The sequence below is a fragment of the Excalfactoria chinensis genome, chromosome 1 (genome assembly GCF_039878825.1).
Source record: "Excalfactoria chinensis isolate bCotChi1 chromosome 1, bCotChi1.hap2, whole genome shotgun sequence".
Lineage (NCBI taxonomy): Eukaryota > Metazoa > Chordata > Aves > Galliformes > Phasianidae > Excalfactoria > Excalfactoria chinensis.
Genome location: NC_092825.1, coordinates 164,856,012 through 164,879,630, shown reverse-complemented (window position 1 = coordinate 164,879,630; position 23,619 = coordinate 164,856,012). Strand labels below are relative to the sequence as shown.

Below are 23,619 nucleotides of genomic sequence, written 5' to 3'. Positions count from 1 at the left end.
AGAGCTGCTGTTAAATGGCTTGGGAAAGCAATTGCTTAATGGCTCAATATTGAATCAAAGGCTCGGTGTGCTTTCTGAGAGATGGGGGGCCCGAATGCATTCATAGCGGAAACTCATTTTCCATGTAATGGACTGGGCGCTTTTATGATCCCGGCTTCTGAGCCAGGTACCGGGGAACCTCCTTCCTCTCCTGGCCACGGACGCATCACCTCCACCGAGCCGGGCCGGGCCGGCCGAACCCTCGGAGACGGAGCGTCCAGTGCGCGCCCCGACGGCTGTGGCCGGAGACAGCCATGGAGCGCCCGGAGCCCGTCATGGAGCCGTGGGAAAGGGCGGTGAGAGGAGAAGGAGGAAGGCCGGTCAAGGGAGGAAGCGTGCCTGCCTCTGAGCCGGAGAAAGCGGCCTGCGGGCCGAGATCAGGGAGGCAGGGAAATGATCTTTGTCCCTTTCGGTAGCTCTCCGCCTCCCCATAGCCTCGTCACCAAGTCAACCGGCACCGACTTGGAGCACATTATCTCCGAGGGTCAACACATTGCAGCCCGGACCGCGGGGAAGGCTCCAAAATTTCCCCTTTCGGCAAACAATCCGCTGCCTATCGCTCGCTCTGCCGATAGCATTGTGGTCCCCCACGGCCTCATCCCCCGGGCAGGGGGCACAGAGAGCTTTTGGCGCACCTCTGCTGCGTGGGGTCCCCCCGCGGTTCCCACTCCACATCCTTTCCCGAGAAGCCCCGGCCTCACCCCGAATCCAGGCCCCCCAAGGAGCCTTTTGCCACTCCTGAATGTTTCTCAGCCCTTGAAAGGATGAGCAGCCCTTGTGCAAAATGGGGTCACGCCGTGGGTTTGGGGGCCACCCCGCACACCGGAGCCCCATCACGGGGCTCATCGAGTGGGGTCAGAGGTATTTGTCCAACGGGGCGAAAACGGGGAAAACGGTTCTGTGAGGCCGGGGCCACCCCGGTGGCCTCTTATGGGTCCCGCCCCGCCCCGGAGGGCTGCGGGAGGGCTCACGTGGGGGTGCGGCGCCTATGGGGAGGCGGCGGGAGCCGGGCAGGGCGGCGGGGCCCGACGGGGCGGCGAGCTGTCAAAGAGGGATCCCGGCGGCGGGAGCAGCCCGATGTGCCCCTAGCTGCCGGACCCCCCGGCCCGCCGCCATGAACACCGAGGAGCAGTACTACGCCTCGGCGCAGCTCTACAAGGAGCCGTGCGCCTTCCAGAGAGCGCAGGATTACAGCCCCAGCCCCCCCGCCTGCCTCTACGTGGGTAGGCAGCAGCAGGCTCCGTACCCCGGCTCTCTGGGGTCGCTGGAACAGGGCAGCCCGTCGGACATCTCTCCCTACGAAGTGCCCCCCATCAGCGAGGATGCCGGGGTCTCCCACCTGCATCATCACCACCACCACCACCCTCACCTTCCTCCCCCCCACCAGGACGCTCTGCCTTTCGCCGATGGGGCGGACCCGGGGGCGATAGAGGAGCCCCGGGTGCAGGTGCCTTTCGCCTGGATGAAGTCCACCAAGTCGCACGCCTGGAAGGGCCAGTGGGCAGGTAAGCCCCGCCACCTCCTCCCTCTCTGGAGGGACTGAAGGGGGTCCGGCCGCGGGGGTCCCGTAACAGTCTGGCCGCCGGGTCCCCGCCGACGGGTTGAGCCCGCCCGGGTTAAAGTCCCGTTCACATCAGTCGGGGAGGGGTGGAGGTGCCCAAACTCCGCGCGGATCCCCAAGAATTCCCTTTCCTCGACGAACCTTTCATCGGAACGGGGCAGGCAAAGAATCGCCGTCGGGGAGCTCGGGGGGCTCCCGTGGGATCCCCATCCCACGGCGTGCGGGAACGGGGCAGCCTCCGCAGCCCAACGAGGAACCCCCCCCTTGTCCCTGGCTCCCCGCAGCCCTCCGCAGTGGCTCAGTCGGGATCGCACCTTTACAACCCAGAGCCCGGGGCAGGGGGAACAATGCACAAACGAATCGGAGGTGCCAGCGAGGGGAAGAAACTCTATCGAGGCAGAAAGTTCCGCTGCGGAACAATATTTCTGTCTCTGCCTGCACAATGTTATCGTGTCCTGCGCTTTTGTCACGCCTATACGGCAAATATTATATTAATGGCTTTGTTCAAATAGACAGTTGAAAAGGGACTGGAGGGCTGAAATCACCGTGAAATAGTCTGGGAAGTCCCATTCTCAAAATATGTGTATATATATATTATTCCCCCCTCCCGCCCCCCCACTTATACCCGAAGAATGACCAAAAACTCGACAAAACAAAGCTTTCCACTCCGAAGTCCCAAACCCTTCTTCGCTGCTCCCAGGGGAGCTCCAGGCAGCGCTGAGCAGCACATGGCACTGGGGACAAGCTGTGGCCACCCGCATACTCCCCACAAGCATTATTAGGGTTGGAAAAGACCTCTAAGATTACCAGGTCTAACCACCAACCCACCCCACCATGCCCACTGACCACGTCCCTTCAGTGCCACATCCACACAGCTCTTGAACACATCCAGGGACGGTTACTGCACCACCTCCCTGGCAGCTGTGCCACTGCCTCACCTCTTTTGGAGACGAAATGTTTCCTAGTATCCAACCTGAACCTCCCCTGGCACAACCTGAGGCTGTTACCTCTCGCCCATCACTGTGCCCCTCACACCCGTGGGGTGCCTGCAGCCAAACCCCGCTGTCAGCACTTGAAATCCTGACCCAAAACATTCATTTTTCAAACCAACCGAGGGGTTCCTCCTCCAGCGCTGCTAGATTGCTTTACCCCAACAGTGCGATTCCTTAATGCCCATACACGTACAAACTGATAAACGTTCGTTTTTACTTAATTTTTCTCTACAATTTCACATATTTTTTTCTCTATTTCTATATATATATTTTTATACGGGTGTGTTCCGGGGACAAATGGCCAGGCGGCCCTTTCCACATCTAACCGACCCAATCGCTGTTTCAATCGCGACGCCCCGGAGGTCGCACTGCCACCACTCCGAGGTGTCCCCTGAGGCCCCGGGGCGCGGATGTCAGCGTGCTGACTGACACCTATCCCGGCTCCCGACCCTTCCAGGCCACTGCAGAGGCCGTGCTGGGAACGGTGATGTCGCCGCTGTCACCGTTTCCAGGATCACGGAACCAAAGGTCTTCCCAAGCCGGGCGCTCTGGCTGCCCGCGTACGGTGCTCTGTGCTCCCATCCCACATCCCCACTGCCCACTGTCGGGACGGAGCCAGTGCAGACCTGAGTGGTTTTATCTTCTCCACTCATTTAACATGGAGAGGTCAGGTTTGATTCTAATTTATTATTATTATTATTATTTTCCTTTTTTTTTTTTTCTTTCCTTTTTTACCCTTTCCTCCTTTATTTTATTATATATATATATATATATATATATAAATTATTTTTGCCCTTTCGGGCGATTTAGTTTAGCGGATCGATTTATTTCCACGTCGATTCACTGACTACTTTGCCCAAACGTTTGCTAAACGAACCATCAGCGGCCGCAGGAGCCGCACACAGCGTAGTTTAGCCCAGAGAGGTGGGGGGTTGTTCGGCTCCTGTCTCTTTCGTCGCCCCCCGCACTTCCCCGACGGGGCGGCCGCGACCGGGGCTGACAGTGGCTTTTCGCAGGGGGTTCCTACGTGGTGGAGCCGGAGGAGAACAAGAGGACGCGGACGGCCTACACGCGGGCTCAGCTGCTGGAACTGGAGAAGGAGTTTCTCTTCAACAAGTACATCTCCCGGCCGCGGCGGGTGGAGCTGGCCGTCATGCTGAACCTGACCGAGAGACACATCAAGATCTGGTTCCAGAACCGGCGGATGAAATGGAAGAAAGAAGAAGACAAAAAGCGGGGGACGGCCAACAGCGCTGATCCCGAGCAGGACTGCGTGGTGTCGTCCGGGAAGCTGCAGGGCAAAGAGGATCTGCAGCCGTGACCGCGGCCTCCAGCAACCCCTCCAGCTCGGCCCCGGCTTCTCCCCTGGACAGCGGAGGGACCCTCAGGGCCCCGGGGCAGCGCTTCGGACCCCTTTCTCGGAAGGTCCGCGGTTCCTCTCCCCCCGGAGCTCCCCGAGCCGAAGCGGTGTGCGAGGCCGGGACTGCGGTGCCACGGGGGAGGCGGATCGCGGATGGCCGACACCGACGGCGGCCGCAGCCCCGGGAGCGCGGAGCGGGCACAGCAGGAAGGGGAGCGGGGCCGGGATCGGGGCTCTGCGGGCCGCCCCGCCGCTCCGAGGAGCTCCGCGACACCGTTTCTGCAGGGGACTTCCGAAAGAAATCGGACTCGTGCTCGGCTCTTTGGCAATTTGGTTTGTTTCGTTTTCTTCTGACTTTGGGAAAGGGAAAAAAAAAGGGAGGGGGGGATGGGAGGGGGATGGAATAAAAAAAATAAAATAAAATAGAAGAAAATAATAGTAATAATAATAAAGCCCGAGCTTCCTGAGGGCAGGATTTGGAAGATTTCTCCCCCCGATGGCACCGGGCACACAGGACGGCCGTCGGGGCCCGGCGATGTGGTGCAGCGCTGCTGCCCGGGGCTCGCCGCGGGGGTCAGAGGCAGCGGCGGGAGGGGATATTTTCCTTCGGAGGAAAAACTCCTTCCCTTCTCCACCGTCTCCCCACCTCCGGACGCAGGGCAGAAGCCCCCACAGCACCGTTTCTTTCCTGCGTGGCTCGGCGCTCGGCGCTGCGCGGTTTTGCTTTCTCTGCAGACAGCGCGTAACGTCCCGGAGGGATTCGGAGCCGCGGCTGTTCGGGGCTTCTTTTGGAGACCGAGAGATACGGTTCGGAGCCGGGAAAGGTGACATTTCTCCCTCGTTCCTCAGACGCTGAGTAAAACCTTCCCCACGCCGACAGCGGCACGGACGGGGATTTCGTGGACGCAAAACGAACGGTTACTAAAACAGCGCTGGAAATCGAATTCGGTGGGAGGAAGGCGGCTCTTATCATGTTTTTTTCCCCCATCTTTCATGAAGCGTTTGCCTGTATGCTCCTTACAGGTGGACACAGGCTCTGCTGGTGTCATTCTGCTGCTTTTCTTTGCTTGGGGGCATTAATACGTGTGCACAACCCAGAACGTTCCTATACTTTTCCCCTGCACGTTGCACGGGAAGTTCAGCACCAAGCCTGGATCTCTTCGGTCACCCAAACGCCGACAACGAGTGAGAACTTTGCTAATGATTCTACGAGACAATTTCCAATAAAGCTGTTCTGCTGAAGAACCAAACCCAGCAAAGCAACCCAAGTAACACCACCCAGACTTTGTGGAGACCATTTAAAACCCCAGCACTTCTCCTCACCATTAGTTTCACATCAGCTTGCCACTAGAAACACCCCGTGGTACTATTTCCAAATGCCTTCTGTGCTGGCTACGCTAAAGTGGCACTCAGGGAGCCACTACGAAGGCAGATTCAGCTGCCAATAGGCGATCCTTAATACCAAGGGATGGGGTTTTCTACTAAGATCTCTATGGAGCATTTTGCTGGGTGAGCAGTAGATGTAGCAGTGAAGATGTGCCCGTCCTTTGCCCAGTACAACGCATTTGGTTTCAGTTTTCTCCGGGCACTGCTGTAAAGATGGAGACTTTCTAAACTGTGCCGGGTTTGCTCCACCCGACCACGAGGCCAAAGTATTTCTACAAGTGAAAGTAGAAGCAGCCCTGCATGATTTAGTTGTAATGAATAAAATCTTTTTCTTTAACAGATTGGTGTAGCTGATGGGTTTGGCACTTCCTTTTTTCCTATCCATCTTTCTTACATATGCACCTATCTATATTATATATATTGTGTTAACTGAGTCCGGACAGCTTTGGGACCATGCAGAGGTAAATATATGGCAACCATGGCACCACACTGAGCAGGTAGGAGGTAAGAGATGGGAGGTTCAGGTGTTGCTTATTTCCTCCTCAGCAGTACTCAGCTCCTTCAGCCATTGCTCTGTATGGGTTGCTGCTGCCATAGATGAATAACGATGCCCATAAATCAAACCCCAAATCCGTGATTTAACACAGAGTGTGAAAGTTCTTTTCTGCTGCTGCATCCCATGCTGTGCTCAGTGCTGCTGCCATGGATGTGGCAGAGCATGGCTGAGAGGGGACACAGTGCTCAGGAGGGGTGTGGTGCTTGGAGGGTGCCAGCCCTGCAGCCACCAGCATGGCACTGGGCAATGGTTGGGAGCCAAGCACTGGGTTCAGGGCTATGCACATTGCTTGCCTTGTGAACAGGAATACCACTGGGTATGGCTGCTGACAGATCTACACCAACGGTCTATTTTAATGCCTAGGGAGGACAACGAAATGTGGAAAAGTCTACATTTCTCTTGTTAGAAGCAGTGGATATCACTGACTTTCATTCATCCATAGCTGATCTCTCCCTGGGGCTTCCAGCACCTGGTGTAGCCATGTAGCCACGCACTGCATTGGCTGTGAGCATGAGCAATGGGGCAGCAAAATGCATGCACAGCAGCAGTTTCCCCTTCTCTCTGTCCTTCCACACCTCCTTTCCTCCACCAAGTGCTGTCCCGATCCTCAGCTCCTTCACACCCACGTATACCTGGGAGATCAATGCGCACTCAAACAGAGGAAAGAAGCTCAGTGCCTCCCTCCCAGCGTACTGCAGGGCTGAGTCATCGCAGGGCAGCCCGATGGTGGAGCAGGAAGCCCATGCACGTGGTTCCCCTGCTGTTTGTTCTGACACTCACTACCTTCTACCTTGCTCCAGCAGCAGCACTGCAAGTGGGGGAGACTGCGGTGGGGCTGCTACCAGCTGCATGCCCTCTGATGGGACATCGCCTTCTGAGGAGCCCTCAGCCTGGCTCCATTTGTCAGCATCCACAGGAGGCAGGTTCCTTTGGCAAACATCTGTAGCCATCACAACTGACCCAAAAATACACTGGGAATAGGGAAGCTGGAGGGTGAGCTGGAGGTTTCGGCCAAGAGAAGAATCATCCCAAGCAGGAATGATATCTATGAAAGCACTGGCAATTAAGGGGTTGCGGGGCTTTGTTTTGTGGCAGAGATGGAGCAGATGCAATGAGCTCAGTTCCTCCATGTCCCTTTCTTCTCAACAAGACCAGGTAGGAACACTTTGGAGGAAAGGGAGCACACCAGGGCTCATGCCAGCAGACCAGCCTATGCCAGCACCAGGGCTGAGCCAGGGCAAAGACACCCAGTCCTGGCCCATGTTTGAACACTGCTTCCTTGCATTTGAACCCCTCTGCAGGCAAAAAACAGCCACCTGCCTGGAGAACAGGCTGCAGAGCTCCTGCAAAAAGGCTGTGCTGCCTTGCAGCATGGAACTCAGCCTTGAACCACCATTCAGGATGGCTGCTCGGGTCCACCTGGTTCCAAACATGCATCTTTTGCAGCACTGCACTGGGCTGTCAGTCTCTGTTGTTCTCTCCCTGCTGGTGAGTCAGTATTTGGCCAAAGGTGAGACTGCAGGAGGTGGCATTGCCTGAGATAAGCTGGCAGAACGGCCAGCTCTGATTTTTTTTTCCTTCATGATATAGGGTGGATTTTATTATCCCAAGAATGGAAATCAGGGGGGAAAGAAAAAAAAGAAATAAAAGGATTGGGGATAACTCCCTCTGCTTTGAAGGCATCAAATCCACTGCTGCTGCTTCACTGAGGGTTTGGTAATATTCAACCCACTGCCCTTAGTGAGACAGTTTAACTGCAGATAGAAAGAGGTCTGACTGCCCTGGGGCAGAGGGAGGGACTGTGGTGAGGATGAGGATGAGGAAGGCTGCGAGCAGGAGGGATGGAGGAGAGGAAGCAGAGGCCGGAGCTGTTTGCCATGGTGGAGAAGCCAGAGAGGCATTTGCTGAGGAAGTGAAGGGAAAGGTAAGTGATGCTGTGCCAGGAGCTCTGCTGCTATGGGACTGTGGTGCCAATGAGCTCATTAGCCGGGAATGCGGCTCTGCTCGGAGGGAGAAAGTCACCGAACAGAAACCTGTGCTCTGTGTGTTTTAGCGAGCTGCTAATTAATTGCAGCTTGCACCTCTCCTGCTGAAGCTTAATCCCTTTGCGATGCAAGGGAGTTGGCTCTCCCACCTCCACAGCCTTCCTGGTCCATGCACTAAGGGAAAGTGATGGGATTCCAGCAGAGATCGTCATTTCTGTGGGTTTCACTGGGCTGGCATTGAACCCTATTGGGCGCATGGTGTGTTCCCTGGTCAGCTCACCTCGGGCACACCCACTTGCATTTGCCCAGGGCTTTACATAAAGATGTTTTTGGTAAAGCTTCTCACAAAGCTGCCTCACCACGCCTGGAAAATGTCATCCCAATCGGTTTGGATGCAGGCACTGGAAATCATCAGCAAAACTGCAGAGGTGCAGGAGATAACACTCCAGCTGGGTGGCAGATTTATGTCTCGCTCCAGCAAAATCCCATTTACTCCCGTGCCTGCTTTCATCCCACCCTCTCCTCTCGGCTCTGGGATGTGCAGTGAGCCGCACACCCGAGGAGTGTCTCGGCCAGCCAAGCCCTGGTGATGAGATGCTGGGAGCAGCAATTGTTCCTTGGGAAATCTTCATCTGACTCTATGGGAAATCTCACCTCTGGGGTGGCACCAGCCCTGGGTTTGACACAGGAGATGCACTGGGTGCTCTCATAGGGGAAGCTGCAGGTATGTAGGACTAAAATAGTCACCATCTGGGCTCTCCAGATAGTGCCAAGGACATTTGAAGGGTCTGCTCTATGGGGCTGTTTTAGGTAGTTTGCTCTGAAAGTAATGCCTCCTATTTATTTCTATGGAAACTGCAACAGATACAAAAGAGCACAATAAGAGTGAGAGTGGTTCCATTTCCCCTGTAGGGGCGGGGAGGGGAGAAGGGAAGGGAAGGGAAGGGAAGGGAAGGGAAGGGAAGGGAAGGGAAGGGAAGGGAAGGGAAGGGAAGGGAAGGGAAGGGAAGGGAAGGGAAGGGAAGGGAAAAGACCGTCCGGTCCCTCCCCATTCCTCCTGCGGCGATGCTGCCACCTACCGGCTGCACAGTGCAGCACAACCCCGAGCCACGGCAGGAAGTCCTTCCTTTTTTTCCCCCTTTCTTTTCTTTTTCCTTTTTAAAATCTTTTCTTCTTTCTTTTCCTTCTTTTCTCCTTTTTTCTTTTCCTTTCCCTCTCCATTTCTCTTTTTCCCCCTTTCCGTTTCTGTTTCTTTTTCTTTTCTTTTATTTTTTTGTTCATTTTCCTTCCCCCCCCCTCCCCCCCCCCCCCCCCCCCCTTCTCCTTCTCCCTTCTTCTTTTTACTCCACTATGCAATTACAAGGGGAGAAGTGGAGAGGGCAGGCAAATGGTATGGCCCAGGAGAGCTGTGTGATGCAGGCAGTGAGTAGAAAGCATTTGCTAAGCAGCAATGTGGGATGGGATGGGGCCCATAGCCAGGTTCTGCTGAGGGCTGGGAATGGCCAGCTGTAACCCCAGACCTTCCCAGAGCCCCAAGCTTGCTGTCGATGCCTCCCCTCCGGGGGAAAGAAGTGAGGAGCAGCTCTGCTGAGTGTGTGCACAGCTTCGGCTGCACAGCGCTCCTTGCCGATGGAAAGAGGAACGTCCTTGCTGAACTGGCTTTACTTACACTATTCTAATGGTACTTGGGAATCTGAACTTGTGCCCACACCGGTGAGCAGAGAGTGGTTCAAAGCACTTCTCAGCAGCAGGGCTGTCACCAAAAGTCTCATATGCAGACACTTGTCTGCTATCCCCAGGACAGGACGGCTGCACCCAAACCCCATTCCAGGGAGCGGCCCCTTGCTTGCACTGTCTCTGTGTGCAGCAGTTCCTTGGACAAGCAATTGTTGGTACAAGCCAAGGGCTAGCTGTGCACCATGGTGCAATTACTTAGCCCTGCTGATGGAGCTCAGCACCCAGGAATATCCCCTGGCACGTTGTAATTAGACAGCTGTAGGAACACAGTTCACCCTTTATGTCCTTGGCATGGCAAGCAGGGAACAATCATCTGAGCTGGATGCCTTCAAAAAGAATCTGCTGGGAGAGATGCCATGTTGCAGCAAGGCTTTGTGTATCCTGGCTCCTGGCTGCTGGCTCTTGGTGCCATGGTGTAGGGACAGTGCTGGGACAGTGCCAGGAGCCTCTGAGTTCCTGAACTGAAGTTCAGTTCCTGAACACTGCTGCAGTGATTCAGCCATGCACTGCTGGCTCAACCATGTGGGGCCACAGGACTATGGGCAGCACAGGCTTGAGGATGGCTGTGATTGAACCAAGGGCTGTCCTCCTGCCCCAGGCCAGCAGCGTGTCCACAGGCAAGGAGATAACACAGGGCATGTCCTACCAGCAGAGCCACCAGCAGAGATCACGCTCATAAGGATGGAAAACACCTCTGGAGCTGCGATGGGAGCTTCCAAGAGGACAAAAAGTAAGCTGCGGTTCTGAAGCGATGCTGCAGTTTTGTAGTTGTGTCATTGCTGGGAAATGTGCTTAAGTCCTGGAGGAAGGAATATGCTTCTGATAAGAGAAAGTCACCTTTTGTTCTGAGTCACTGCATTCCTGGGAATGGTTGTGCAAGATGTTTTTAGAGACCTCACTTCAGCTCCCTGTGGTTACCTATCCACAAATAGGTGCATATAGGCACAATGGTGAGAATCAGAGCAGATCAAAATATGAGCTTTTTTGCCTCAGAAACAGCATCCCACATTTACTGTACCAAGAAGAGGAGTGGATTGAGTTTTCTTCTATTATTGAGGTTCATGTTTCATATATGGCAGCAATTTTTTTGGTTTAAGCTAGAACAAAAGCTCTTTGGCATTGCTGATGGGAGGTGATTTTTACCAAGACCTGTGCAAATTTTATCTCATATTCACTAATTTTACACATTTCCTCAGATCAGATTCTACCACTCCTTGATTTCACCTCCATTTGGGAACCTGAACGCCTTCGAATGCTGAGGACTCTGGTGTCTGGGTGCTGCCTATCTTCCATGTCAGATGCAACGACGGCAGGACTGGGACCTTGTGAACCCCGAGCCCTGTCTCAAGGTACAGACACCTGGACCATGCTCCCAGCTCACAAGGTTTGAGCTTTAGAGCACAACGAACATTGGTCCGCAGTGCTGAGAGCTTGCCGTGTTTGCCCAAGGAGGAAGGGAGGTCCCATGGCAGGAGCATCCCCTCCCAAAGGGGATAATGCTGGAGATAAGGCAGCTTTTCTCCTACAAAAGGTCTTTGAAGGCTCTCTGAAAGCTATCTGAGCTTGGAAGCCAACGAGACGTGCCAGGGGAGCAGGATCTGACTCAAAGGCAGAACTACTTGCAACAGCTGCCAGAAAATACCTAGGTGACTAAGGAGGCAAGAATGCCTCAAGAAGGACAGGTCCGTGTGCTCGGCTCTTATCCCTCTGCAGCAGTATTTGCTGTTGCAATGCGTTCTGTTTGGCTTGGTCTCTTCTTTTGGATTAGCACTGTGGGAAGGGCTTTTCTTTCCTCCCTGCCCATGTTAGTGGGGTACAGATGTGAGCCCTGGTGTCCTATTGGGTGTACGGCTGACTGGTCTCCATCCAACCCAAGCACATGGGACCAGCAGGATGGAAATGAGACATTTGAGAAAGAACGGTGCTCTTGTTGGAGGAATTGGACCTTAGCCAATGGGTTAGATATTATGTTTCAATATGAGGAAACACAGAATCATTCATAGAATCCCATAATCATTAAAGTTGAAGAAGACCTCTAAGATCACCTAGTCCAACCACCAGCCCATCCCCACCATGACTGCTGACCACGTCCCTCTGTGTCACATTCACACACTTCTTGAACACCTCCAGGTACGGTGACTGCACCACCTCCCTGGGCAGCCTGTTCCAATGCCTCACCACCACTCTTTCTGAAGGGAATTTTTTCCTAATGTCCAACCTGAAGACAGAAAGAAGAGGACAGTCGTTACCTGCTGTCCTGCCAATGGCTAATTGGACTGGGCCCTGATGTCTGCTGCACATTTGCACCTTGGTACACAGGTGAGCATGAAATGAGGATCCTCCATGAGTTGTCACCCTCTCTTCTCCCAAACCCGTAATGCTTTGAAAGCATCTGCGGGGGAATCTCATGGGCACCCCAGGTGAATGATAATTCAGCCTAGAAATACAGGGCTGGACAGGGATTCCTGGCCTCCAGATCCAGTCTCCCGGCAAAAGTTTATTTTCACAAATAGCTCTTACTTTCTTATTTTCTGTCCCTTTGCACAGGAGCGTCTGACCCATTATTGGCTTCTGAAAGAGCCAGAATGGAAATGGAGGGCATTGCAGAGGGTGAGTTGTGAATGACAAGAACTCCCCTGTGTTCACACAACAGAGGACAGTGAAGACTTGCCTGTCCCAGTGGGGAGCTCAGCTGCATGGTGTTGGCCCCCTCTATTCCAGATGTTCGGGCACGCATCTGGACCCTGAATAGGTTGCGCCCACACCTCCCACCCCTCTCCTCCCATCCCACTCCTCCCATCCCTCACCCACACCATACTGCACTGCGTGCCCTTCTTTCATCCCACGCTGCCTCCGCCCTCCTCGCACTCTGCTGCCTTCCTGGCCACCCTCCAGCCCTGCTCTGCTGGCAGCAGCTCCACTTTTGCTTTCGGCTGCAACCACCTTCAGCCTTTAGCACAGAGCCCCACGAATGGGCTGCAGTCTGCTGGGATTTGAGTGAAGAGTTGTCACGCATTTGGGCTGTGACTGATGCATGCAGCAGGGCAGGTTTCTGCAGGCTGCTGCTTGAGGAGATGGACGCAATGATCCTTATGGGGTCTCTTCCAAACTTGGATAGTCTATGATACTATGCTTACTGCTGATTTTAAGCTTTTCCCCTCTTTTTATAAAGCTCTGTGGTGCAGACTCCGGGTGCTTTGCTACTGTGCTGAGGACATGCATTGTGCCCTCAGGGGATGCTCTGAGTTAGGTATTTCCCTTGGATATCATCTGAGCCCTCTGTCTGCAGGCCTTACAGCTCCTTCCATGGTGTTCTGTGACATATATATGGCCACTTCTTACCCAGAACTCAAAGAACTTGCTTAAGGAAGATCCGTTTATGGACAAACTAAGCCAAGAGAAGGAACTCCAGGTTCTTTCTTATTGTGCTGTGCCAAAAGAGGGCGGCAGGGGACTGTTTCCTTTCCACCCTCCTGTACTTTGAGGCCAACCCTTCGGTTCCATGGCTTTTACACAGAGGGGTGGGCAGGGTGGAAATACCACCCCAAATAAACACAATATCCAGTTTGTGCCTTTGCGCGCTCCTTTATGGCACACGGGCAATGTCAAGGAAGCGGAAGTTTGGAGGATTATTTGCTTGGGGATGGGAGGGGGTAGATGTTTGGAATGGGTGTGGGTACAATTTGCACAGTTGGTTCCTTTTTAAACCAAGAAATGTGAGTTCTGCATTGCCACCATCAGGAGCCGGAGGGGAGCTCAGAACACGAACATCCATTGGCAAAAAGGGGCAGAGATTGCTTATGGAGCTGGACTGGAATGACTGGAACACACCTGGCTGGCTTCTGTCTCTATCAAACATTGGGAGGTATGGGAGTTTTGTACAAGCACATTATGCTGGGCACCTCAAGGGGAGCAATGCTCCTTCTTGAAAATCCCGAGGGCTGCAAAACCTGATGCTTTCAGCACCTGAAACAGTGCATGTCACCATCACAGTGTGCCACCCCCATACAGTGTCCTTGGGTTCTGTCACCCCAGCTCCAGTGGCATAAGGACACGCCAGCAAAACTCCATCAAGCATTCTAACACCCACACATCCCCTGCGATTAACATACTCACTGATGGCCCTTCATAACTCTGTGGTCATCCTTTTTCTTTTTTCCTTGCTTTACTTTTTTTTTCACTGCCATTAATTATTCCTGGAAGCAAATAAAAGGGCCCACCGATATCGCTCCCTCCTGGCCACAGCCAGCTTTTCCTTCGGGAGAAAAAACTTGTGCTCATTTGCAGTGGGACAATGCCGACTTTTGAACCTCTAACCACTAACCAAACAAACCTTGCGCTCCGCTCCACAATCCAAACAGCCTTTATTGACAGGCGTATCGCAGCAACGCACCACAGCTCGGGCAGCAGCCGGGCTGGGATCGATGTTGCAGGGTGGCCCCGGGCGCCAGAGGGCATCCTCCAAGGGACAGCCCCTCGGACTGCACTTCGGTGCCTGCAAAGCCCTGTGGATGGGCATCCTTGGGGTGCAGATTGGAATCCATTAGATGCCACCATTGGGGCACGGTGCATACCAAGCCCAAGAGCAATGAGCACAGCCTGAGTGCTGCACACCCAGCAAGAAACCTGCATGTATCACCCCACAATGTGTCTGGGGATGGGCGCAGAGCTCCCCCAAAGTTTTTTTGCTCAGGGTGGTGAAAGCAGAGCTGGGACATCCAAAGAGACTTTGAAAACTGACCGCTGGCACGAACTCCAAGCAAGGCAGGCAGCACGGGGAGTGACAATTAATCAGTGCTGGGACACAAGGGGTGCCTGGCAGCTGTCTGCATGCATGGGATCCTCACCGCAGCACGGCTGGATGCAGTTTACAAGTTTACAGAGGCTTCACTCTGCCCATCTCCGTATGGTGACCCTCAGCACTGGGTGTACAGAACTTAGGAGTGTCTGACACTGAGCCATTTGCTGCTGCACACCTTACACCCCCTCACCCGTTCTGCTCCGATCCTTCCTGAATTTTGCATATTCGAAGTTATGACCAAAAACAAAACAAAAAGTAAAATATGAATTTAAAAAAAACAAAAATGTGCTTTAATTTTTTCTTTCCCCCCCCCCCCCGATAAAATTCATCGTCAGCCCAAAAAGCATCACTCAGACCTTTACGTCGATCCCTGAGATTCACCGAGGAGTGCCACGCTCCCCTCACACCGAACAAACGCCAGGGTAAAATAAAAAAGAAAAGGAAAAATAACAACAAAAGAAAACCATAATAATATTAATAACACCAAAGCCGCGGCCGCGGTTCCCCGAACGAGTCGCGCTCACTGTACATCTGTACACACGGCGCTGCAGTGCATTGGGGCCGCTCCCGCTGTGGCCGTCCTCCGGCCCCGGCCCGGCCCGGCCGTCCCTCCGCGGTCCGTGCAGTCCCTGCGCTCGGCCGGGGTCGCTGTCACTGGGGGGCGGCGGGGCCCAGCCCGGCGGGTGGCGGGGCGGCCGCGGGGCCCGGCAGCGGAGGGGCGGTGGGACTGAGAGGCTCCGCGGCTCCGGGCTGCGCCTGCTGCAGCTTCTTCTTGTTGATCTTCCTCTCCTTCGCCCGACGGTTCTGGAACCAGATTTTCACCTGCCGGCCGTGAGAGAGTGAAAAAGTGCAGTCAGTCTCAAAGCACGGGGATCCGCGGAGGGCCGCGCAACACGATCCGCGCTTCTCGATCCGCGCGTCCCAACCTGCGCAGCACGACCCGCGCAACCCGATCTGCGCATCTCCATCTCGCGTATTTCCGTCCCTTGTATCCCAACCCGCGCAGCCGGACCCGCTCAACTCGATCCGCGCATCCCAATCCCGCACCAGTCCCCGCCGGACCACAGACCTGCCTCTCCGACAGCCCCAGGCTGGAGGCCAGCTCAGCTTTCCTCCGGATGGTGATGTAGCGGCTGTAGTGGAACTCCTTCTCCAGCTCTAGCCGCTGGTGGTCCGTGTACACCACGCGGTATTTGTCCTTCGTCCTGGTTTTGACTGCGGAGGACAAAGGCGAGTTGGGAAAGCAAAAGAGAAAGAGCCGAGCGGAGCAAAAAGGACGGGGCCTCTTTCAGACCCCGGACCGCGAACGGCAGGCGGAGGGGAGCACCGTCCCTCGGCCCCGGGGCTGTGAAAGCAGCGGGATGGTGTGACGGCCTCCCCTGCCCCGCTGCACCGCCGTTCGTTTTGCTGAAGACAACTTTGGTTTGAACTTCTGGTGTCATTCCGGCTCGCTTCGTAGAGAGAATAACGTATGGCGACTTTGGAAGAAGAAAATGTAATAAGAAGGGGGGGGGGGGGGGGGGTGGGGGGATAAGAAGAAAATAGTAAAAATAAATGGGGGGGGGAGGGGGAAATATTGGGGAAAAGTGAAGGCTCGCTCAGGGCAGCGCGGATAGGACAGGAGCTCCGTTTCAGACGGGAGAAGGGAGCTGAGAGCGTCGCGTTGGGCTCGGCGGGCAGCTGTGGGGCTCCAAAACAGTATAGAAAACACCGCACAGAACTAAAGGCCCGAGGGACTCGAGTGGACGGCGCGGCCTTCCCGTGTTTCCTTCTCTCGGAGCGCTCCGATTGAAGCGGTGCTTCCCGGCCCCTTCCCACGGAGCGGAGCCGCGGGCAGCCCCTACGCCTCCCCCCCCACCCCCCACCCCCCCAGGTGCTCGGGCCGACTCCGTGCAGGTGAAGTGCCGCAGAGCACAACAAAAGCACCCCGCGAAGAGACAAGGATGATCAGAGAGAGCTCCCAGAGCCTCTGAATGGGGAACACAACCCCGAACAATGCGGGACAAGGAGATCTTATCAAAGAAAAACCCTTCTCAAAGCCTTAATGACAGCCACATTCTGTTTGAATTACCACTACTGAGCAAATGGCGGCGGACCCTTTCATCCCCCTGCCCCTCGCATTACCATACGCGCTGTTCCAAAGGCGCAATTTGAATGCGGAGGGCCCGGCCGAGCAGCACCGACCCCGCGAGGGGAACGCAGCAGCCCCGAGGGCAGCGCCGGGCATAGGGCCGGGGGAGGGGTGGGGAGGGCACAGTCGGTGGTGGCTGCGGAAGTCACCGCTCCTTTTTTATTTTCGTTATTATTATTATTATTATTATCGGCCACAAACGTATCTGGAAATAGAAATGAGAAGGGAAAAAGAAAAAAAAGGAGAAAAAGACAATGGGAGAGGAAGGTGTATATCAAAGCGGGCAGAGCGCTGCTCTGCTCATATAAAAGGGAGAGGGCCAGGCCGGGCCGTGGGGGGATTAACATCACAACGGAGAGCGGCGCCGGCCCCGGGGCAGAGGGGTTGGGGGGAACGCCCTCGCACCTCCGGGTCCCACCGGGCGGCCCGTGGGGGCCGCGGCTTCCTCAACGCCCGGTTTCTCGGGCTGGAGCCCAGCGAGCCAGAAGCGAATGCGAAGCGACAGCGGCCGATGATTTATATGACTGTAATTGGTTATAAAAATCTTTTAAGTGGCTCTAAGTGGCCGAGCGGAACGGAGAGTGACGCCGTCCTCCGCATTCCGGATGAGCCCGACGGCGAATCGGTTGCCCACCCGACGGCGCGCCCCGCAGCCCGGCTCTGCCCCGGCCCCGCAGCTCCTCTCCTCGCTGGGGCCCTGCCCTGCCCCGCGCCCCGGCACGGGCCGGCTCTCGGCCCTTTCCCCGTAATACCGCGGAGACGCCGCGGAGGAGCAGCCCCCGAGCGAGTCGGTTTCGGGCCGCCGCCCCTCGCCACTCCCGTCCAATACCCCCCGCTTACCTTGGCTACCGAGAGGGGCCTGCGCCGGTTTCCTCACCCACTCGCAGAGGCCGCGGCGCTGCCCGCCGGGGGACAGCGGCTCGGGGGCGGCGGAGGCGGCGGAGGAGGCGGCGGGGGCGGCGCCGAGAGGCTGCATCCCCCCGGCAGAGCAGTGCGGCGCGGGGCCGGCGTGGTGGTGGGCGTGCGGGTGGTGGTGGTGGTGGTGGTGGTGGAAGTCGGCGGGGCTGTATGCCATCGCTGCGGCCGGGGAGCCGCCGTTGAGGCCGTGCACGGCGGCGGCGGCGGCGGCGGGCGGCGGGGCTCCCTGCCCGTAGGCACCCCAGTCGTCGCGGAGCGGAGCGGCGTAGGGCGCGGGCCAGGCCGGCCCGGGGGACTGCGCGCCGTCGAGGTTCACATGGTAGCCGCCGTAGTCCGCGTATTGCGCGGCGCCCACGAAGTTCTGCGCCGCCAGGTTGAGCCCCCCCGAGTGGCGAACGGGGCCGGGGTACATGGGCCCGTCCTTGTCCAGGAGGTAGCTCACGTACATGCTGGCTGGGCCCCGGCGGCCGCTCTCGGCATGCTGCTGGGGCCGTCGGAGCGCCGCTGCCGGGGCCGTCGGAGCGCCGCCGCCCGGGGCCGGGCTCCCGCGGCGGGGAGGGGGCAGGCGGAGGGGCCGCGGCCCCGCGCAGTTCGCCGCCGCCGAGCGCTCCCGGTCCGAAGGCGATGGACGGCAGCGCTTACATGATTAACGATTGTTTACAAGGCTCTATTAGTAATGGCCCAGACACACCAAAGGCAGGTGACGTGGAGAGGCGCTGGGTATATAGCTACTACCCCTAAAAGACGATTTGCATTTAAAAAGATAAGGAGAGGGCAGCGACCTGATCACAGCTAAATATTCAAGCCTTTATTGTTTAAGAGCTTCCTCCTTCCATTGCAACCTGGTGCACTTTAACCTCCAATCACAGGTTCAAAGGATGAAATCGAGAGACTTGCAAAAGACAGAGAAGGAGATCTAAGGGCGAGGGTGGGAAGATGGGAACCGCGGATCGGGCAGCGCCTTCTTCTCCCCTTCGCCTTGTTGGCTCTGGGGGCGAGGAGGGAGGTTTTGATTAAAAATCCCAAAAGCCGTTTTGTCGTCGTCGTTGTTTTAAGCCGCAAACCTCCCGGCCGCTTGTCTTTCTAGCGCGCTTCCCACCCGCTCCCACTCGATGAACGAGAGGTAAGAGGAGAAACCCCAGCCGAGGGCACGGCTTCTTTCGCCGGCAGGCCCGACGCTGCCCGCCCCGTCCGGGCCTCGACGTGAGCCTTCACCGGCAGCACTCGCAGCCCCAGCCCCTGAGGGACACGGCGGAGATGAGTCTGGGCCGCGGGACCCACACGAGACCCACGCTGTACCCGCTCCTCTCCCATCCGCCTCGGTCCACCCTGGGGCCGAGCCGTGCCCTCCCGGCACCCCCGGATTTTCCCACCCCGACGCCTCGGGAACCCGCCCCGGGGATCATGCGGGCGGCAGCCGGCTCCCCCCGGCCGGGAGCCCCCTTTGAAGAGTCGCCCCCCCCTCCCAACCTCGGTTCCCTCCGCCGCTTTTATGCTTTAACTTTTCACCCTGAGAGGGGACAATGCCAGAAAACGTTTGCATATTTGCATCTTTTCCCATGGCACAGCGAGGAAACCTTTCACCCGCCGAGAGAGGTGGATGCGGACGGCAGCGTTACCCCCGTTTTCCCAGTGCAGCCCCGGCCCACTTCGACGGCTCTCCCGGGAGCTGCGGTGCCGTCAGGCAGGACAGAACCCACCGAGGTTTGCCCACGGACCCCACACGCAAGTCCGTGGCCTCCATGTATCCCTCTTTCCCCGGGGGTGCGTGACCGTTTTGCAGCCCTCCTCCCGTTTCGACGGGGCGGTTCACATCTCCAAATCCGCAGATCCCTCAGATTTATCTTCTTATCCCTCTTCTGACGGTAGCTCCGGTGCCGAGAGCGGGGCTGCCTCAGTGCTAAGGGAATAACTCCGCGAGGCCTCCCGACGTGTCCCCCGAGGTCCCCTATCTCTGCCCGCGGGGATCGGGGCTCTCGGGGAAGGATGGAACCCCGCTCCCGGCCCACCTCTGTAGGGGCACGTTTGCTGCGTGCATCGTTCAGTATCCACGCAGAAAATCCCATCTCCCACGCTCTCTTTTGGCCGTCGCTCATGGCCACGGTTGCGACCCTACAATAACAACAGCACAACGGGACTCGGGGTGCCGGGCGGCCGCCTCCTCCCTATGGGATTTCTCTATCCCCTAGTGCTGCGCTGCCCTGGAGAAATAATGCCGCGTCCCCCCTCGGTGTCACGGCCGGGCTGCCCCGACGGAGTTTGATGGTGCCATAAACGAGAAAGGGGCCATTAAAACGACACAACTCGGAACACAGAGCATCAAAACGCACCGAACTCCGCACAGACCCTCACCCCAGTGGGACGCGGTGCTCTCCGGCCGGGGCGGATTGAAGGAGACCCTCGCGATCCCGGGCTCTTTGCGGGATCCCAGCCCGACCCGGGTCCGAGAGCCTTCTCCTGTCCCACTGCGTTCTGATCTAGGCAGAAGTTTGTGACCCCCCCCCTACAAAGAGACTGAGGCTTCGGGAGGGGCCGGGGCCCCAGGACTGTATTTCCCAGGCGGTTTTCCCCTCTTTTCTCTCCTCGAGGTTCTGGGGAGGGTACGTGGGGCACGGCCAAGGTGGCAGTCTTGGCTGGAGGGGAGGTTCTCCCTCTTCGTTTCTTTCATTATAGAAGTATTGTTATTATTTTGTTTATCTTTTTATTTCCATAGATCCTGAGCTAGGAAAAGAGACCCCATCCCTCCCAAGGTGACAAGTGCCAAACAAGCGCCGTTGGGAGTGAAATATCACCTGGGGGTCTGGGGTTTTGTTTTCATTTTATTTTATATTTTACATTGTTATTTTATATTTTGTATTTTATTTTATTTTATTTTATTTTATTTTATTTTATTTTATTTTATTTTATTTTATTTTATTTTATTTTATTTTATTTTATTTCGTTTTATTTTAACCCCGTGTTTCCCCGCAGGGCCGTTTGTTTCTCCTCGCTTTCTTTACGTGCAGATCGCCTCTTTCCCCGCTCGGTTCCACCAGCGGCTCTGTCTCAGCCGCTCCCGTGGCCGTGCTCCCTTCGGGCTGCGGCGCTTCGCAGCACCCGCTCCCTTCCACCAGCCCTGACGCTACTTGGAGCAGAACATCAGCAGTTCCGAGTGGATCCGCCTGAGCACTGTCAGGCAGAAACGCCGCCTGCGGTGACCCTCGACGGCTCTCCTGATGCTCGTTGGAACGGGGCCCCCGTTGGGGCGCAGCCCTGGAGCCGGATCCCGGGCCAGCACTGCACGGGGACCCCGTCCGAGCAGCCCATAGGAGCCCCGGGTAAGGCCGAACTTGGCCACGGCTGTCGAGGGGCAGCGGGTGCCTTCTTGTTGGGCTCCGACTGCGTTCAGGTTTTCACGGAGTGATTTTTCTGTCTCTCGGGAGAAGATCAGGGTGAGGTGGGTGGGTCGGTCCTCCCCTCTCCCCCACCGTAACGGCGCGGCACCGGGAGCTTTGTTTGCAAGGGTGAAGAAAAAAAAAACACCTTCTTGAAATCCCTTTGGTGGCCGAGGAGAGGGAAGGGAAGGAGGAACCGAGGGTTGGTGTGTCCGAGCTGTGGAATTTATGGCTCCCCCTAAGCACAGACATGATAAGGACTTAGAAAACATCTTGGATCTTTTCAAGCCGGCAGCCCCCGAGGCTTTGATGTAGATTACGTTGCAGAATAACCCAATACTTTTATCGTGGGGTTGATACCCGGCTTGTTTAAGCACATGCCTGCAGGAGCGGGCTGGATGCGGAACGCTGCTCTGAGCAGAGCCGTCGCTGGAAAGGAGTGGGGCTGGGGGAGGGGGCACGGAACAGCACGACTCAGCTCGGCACAGCTCTGCCCTTCGGACAGGTGCCATCGGGCCTGAGTTTGGATGGCTGCTGTCATCCCCAGACAACAAAACACAGCTCATAGAACGGCCACCGCTGCCCATGTTCGTGCTGTGCCCCGAGGAAGGTGCCCAATCGTGGCTGCAGTATGATCAGCACGTACCCGCCAGCAGCAAGCCCTGTGGCTATCCTTGGTCCTCAGGCAATACAAAGGCCAATGGCCCCTTCATCCTCATAACCACCTCATTCCCTACATGTTGCTTTGAGATGTGCACTTTGCAAGGCAGCCCGTGGCTGTGTCTCACCACGTGCAGCCCATCTCTCCCCCCAGGGGCTCCATCTCCTCGCCCCACAGCAGCCCCGTGCTGCAGGGCTGTGCACTCAACCCAGGCATCGTGGGGACACTTTGTTGTTTACAAGGTCGAAGGTTTCAGAGGCACTGACTGCACACCTCCTTGCAGGACCCTGAGGCTCTGGGGGTGATGTTTTGTACAGGTGGCAATAGCTGTTCTGAGGAGGTGGATGGGGCTCCTGAATGCATTGCACAGCTCAGAGGGATTCCCCCAGCGACTGTCCCAAAAGCCTTCCCCAGAGCCAGAGGTTCCCATGCCCCCTCCCCACTGCCATCTCTGAGAACTGGGACTGTAAAGAAGGGAGGAGACAGTGCTTTTGCCAGGGACAAACCATTCCCTCCAAAGCAAACAAAGCCCAGGGCTCTGGCTCCGAGGAGGAGCTGAGTCTGACTGCTCCCCACACCGCCCATTCACTCCCAGATCCTCCCCCAGGAGAAGAGTGAGGCCTCGCCCCATGTTCCAGATCACAGAAGTCCCAGGAACAGCACCCTACCTGGGGCCACACCACCCTCCTCAGACCACTCCCACCTGTCTGAGCCCGAGGACAATGGGACACTTCGGGCTGTGACAGTTGGTCCTGCTGGCACTCAGGGTTTGGCTTTCTTTCAGATCTCCCATCCCTCTCAAACACATGCTTCTATAGAGAAGCACATCCAGAACCAGGAGAAAGGTCTCCCAGACAGGCAGAGCAGTGTGCCCAAGAGAATCTCATGAGGTTTTGCAAATCCAAGTCCAAGATCTTGCACCTGGCTCACAACAACCCTCACTGTCAATACAAGATGGGGGACAAAAGGATAGAGCACAGCCCTGCTGAAAAAGACCACAGGGTAGTGGTGGATGGCAGTTAGACATGAGCAGCAATGTGCCCTTGCAGCCTGGAAAGCCAACTATATCCTGGGCTGCACTCAAATCAGCATGGCCAGCAGGGTGAGGGAATGATCCTGTGCCTCTGTTCTGGACTGGTGAGGCCTCACCTGGAGCACTGCATCCAGATGTGGAGTCCTCAGTACAGGAGAGACACAGAGCTGCTGGAGTGCATCCAGAGGAGAACCACAAAATGATCCAAGGGATGGAACACTTCCCTGTGCTGAGAGAAACAGGGATGTTCAGCCTGGAGAAGAGAAGGTTCTGGGGAGACCTGAGAACAGCCTTTTAGTGTCTAAAGGGAAGCTGTAAGAAAGGAGGGGAATGGACTCCAGGGGAAATGGTTTCAGACTAAAAGAGGAGAGATCTAGTCTGGGAGGAAAACTCTAAATAGAATACAAGGAAATAATTTTTTACTATAAGGATGGTGAGGCACTGGCACAGGTTGCGCAGAGAGGTGGATGCCCCATCCCTGGGGACACTGAAGGTCAGGCTGGATGGGATCTGAGCACCTAATGGAGCTGTAGGTGTCCCTGCTCATCACAGGGAGCTGGACTAGATGGCTCTTAAAGGTCACTTCCAGCTCAAACGATTTTATAATCCTGTCGTTTGGGCAGCGCTGCTGGCGGCACAAGGTACCGATTTGGCGGTGAACTCATTACGGGAGGGGCTGCCCGCTCGGCACCGCACCAACTCGCTGCACCCAGAGCTCCCCGCACCCCGCCGTGCCGTCGGAGCGATCCCCGAGCAGCGCAGGGCGGTCCCCGAGCTCCCCCTAGTGCCGCCGCCCGCCCCGCTGCGTGCCCGTCGCCGGGGACGAGGGAAGAAACTTCGGGCCGCTTCCCAGTGTCAGCCTCTTCATTTCTTTCTATAATAAGGGCAGTGAAGCGCAGGAACAGGTTGCCCAGAGAGGCGGTGGATGCCCCGTCCATGGAGACTTTCAAGGCAAGGCTGGATCAGGTCTAGGGCGACTTGATTGAGCTGTGGTGTCCCTGCTCATTGCAGGGGAGTTGGACTAGGCAGCCTTTAAAGGTCCCTTCCAACACTAAGGACTCTATGATTCTATAAATATACAATCC

General features: G+C 56.3%; 2 protein-coding genes across 2 annotated transcripts; one reads left to right on the top strand and one right to left on the bottom strand.

Annotated features, from left to right (window-relative positions):
• The first annotated feature begins 1,153 nt into the window (after positions 1-1,153).
• Positions 1,154-3,913, top strand: PDX1 (pancreatic and duodenal homeobox 1). The gene is made up of 2 exons (XM_072357900.1): positions 1,154-1,544; positions 3,609-3,913. Exons 1-2 carry the CDS (start codon positions 1,154-1,156, stop codon positions 3,911-3,913), a joined length of 696 nt encoding a protein of 231 aa, XP_072214001.1.
• Positions 3,914-15,068: 11,155 nt separating this feature from the next.
• On the bottom strand, positions 15,069-17,914 carry CDX2 (caudal type homeobox 2). Its single transcript, XM_072360827.1, has 3 exons — positions 17,389-17,914; positions 15,487-15,632; positions 15,069-15,239 (listed from the first exon to the last, which is right to left on the bottom strand). The coding sequence occupies exons 1-3, from the start codon at positions 17,912-17,914 to the stop codon at positions 15,069-15,071; spliced, it is 843 nt and encodes a 280-aa protein (XP_072216928.1).
• Between the last annotated feature and the right edge of the window lie 5,705 nt (positions 17,915-23,619).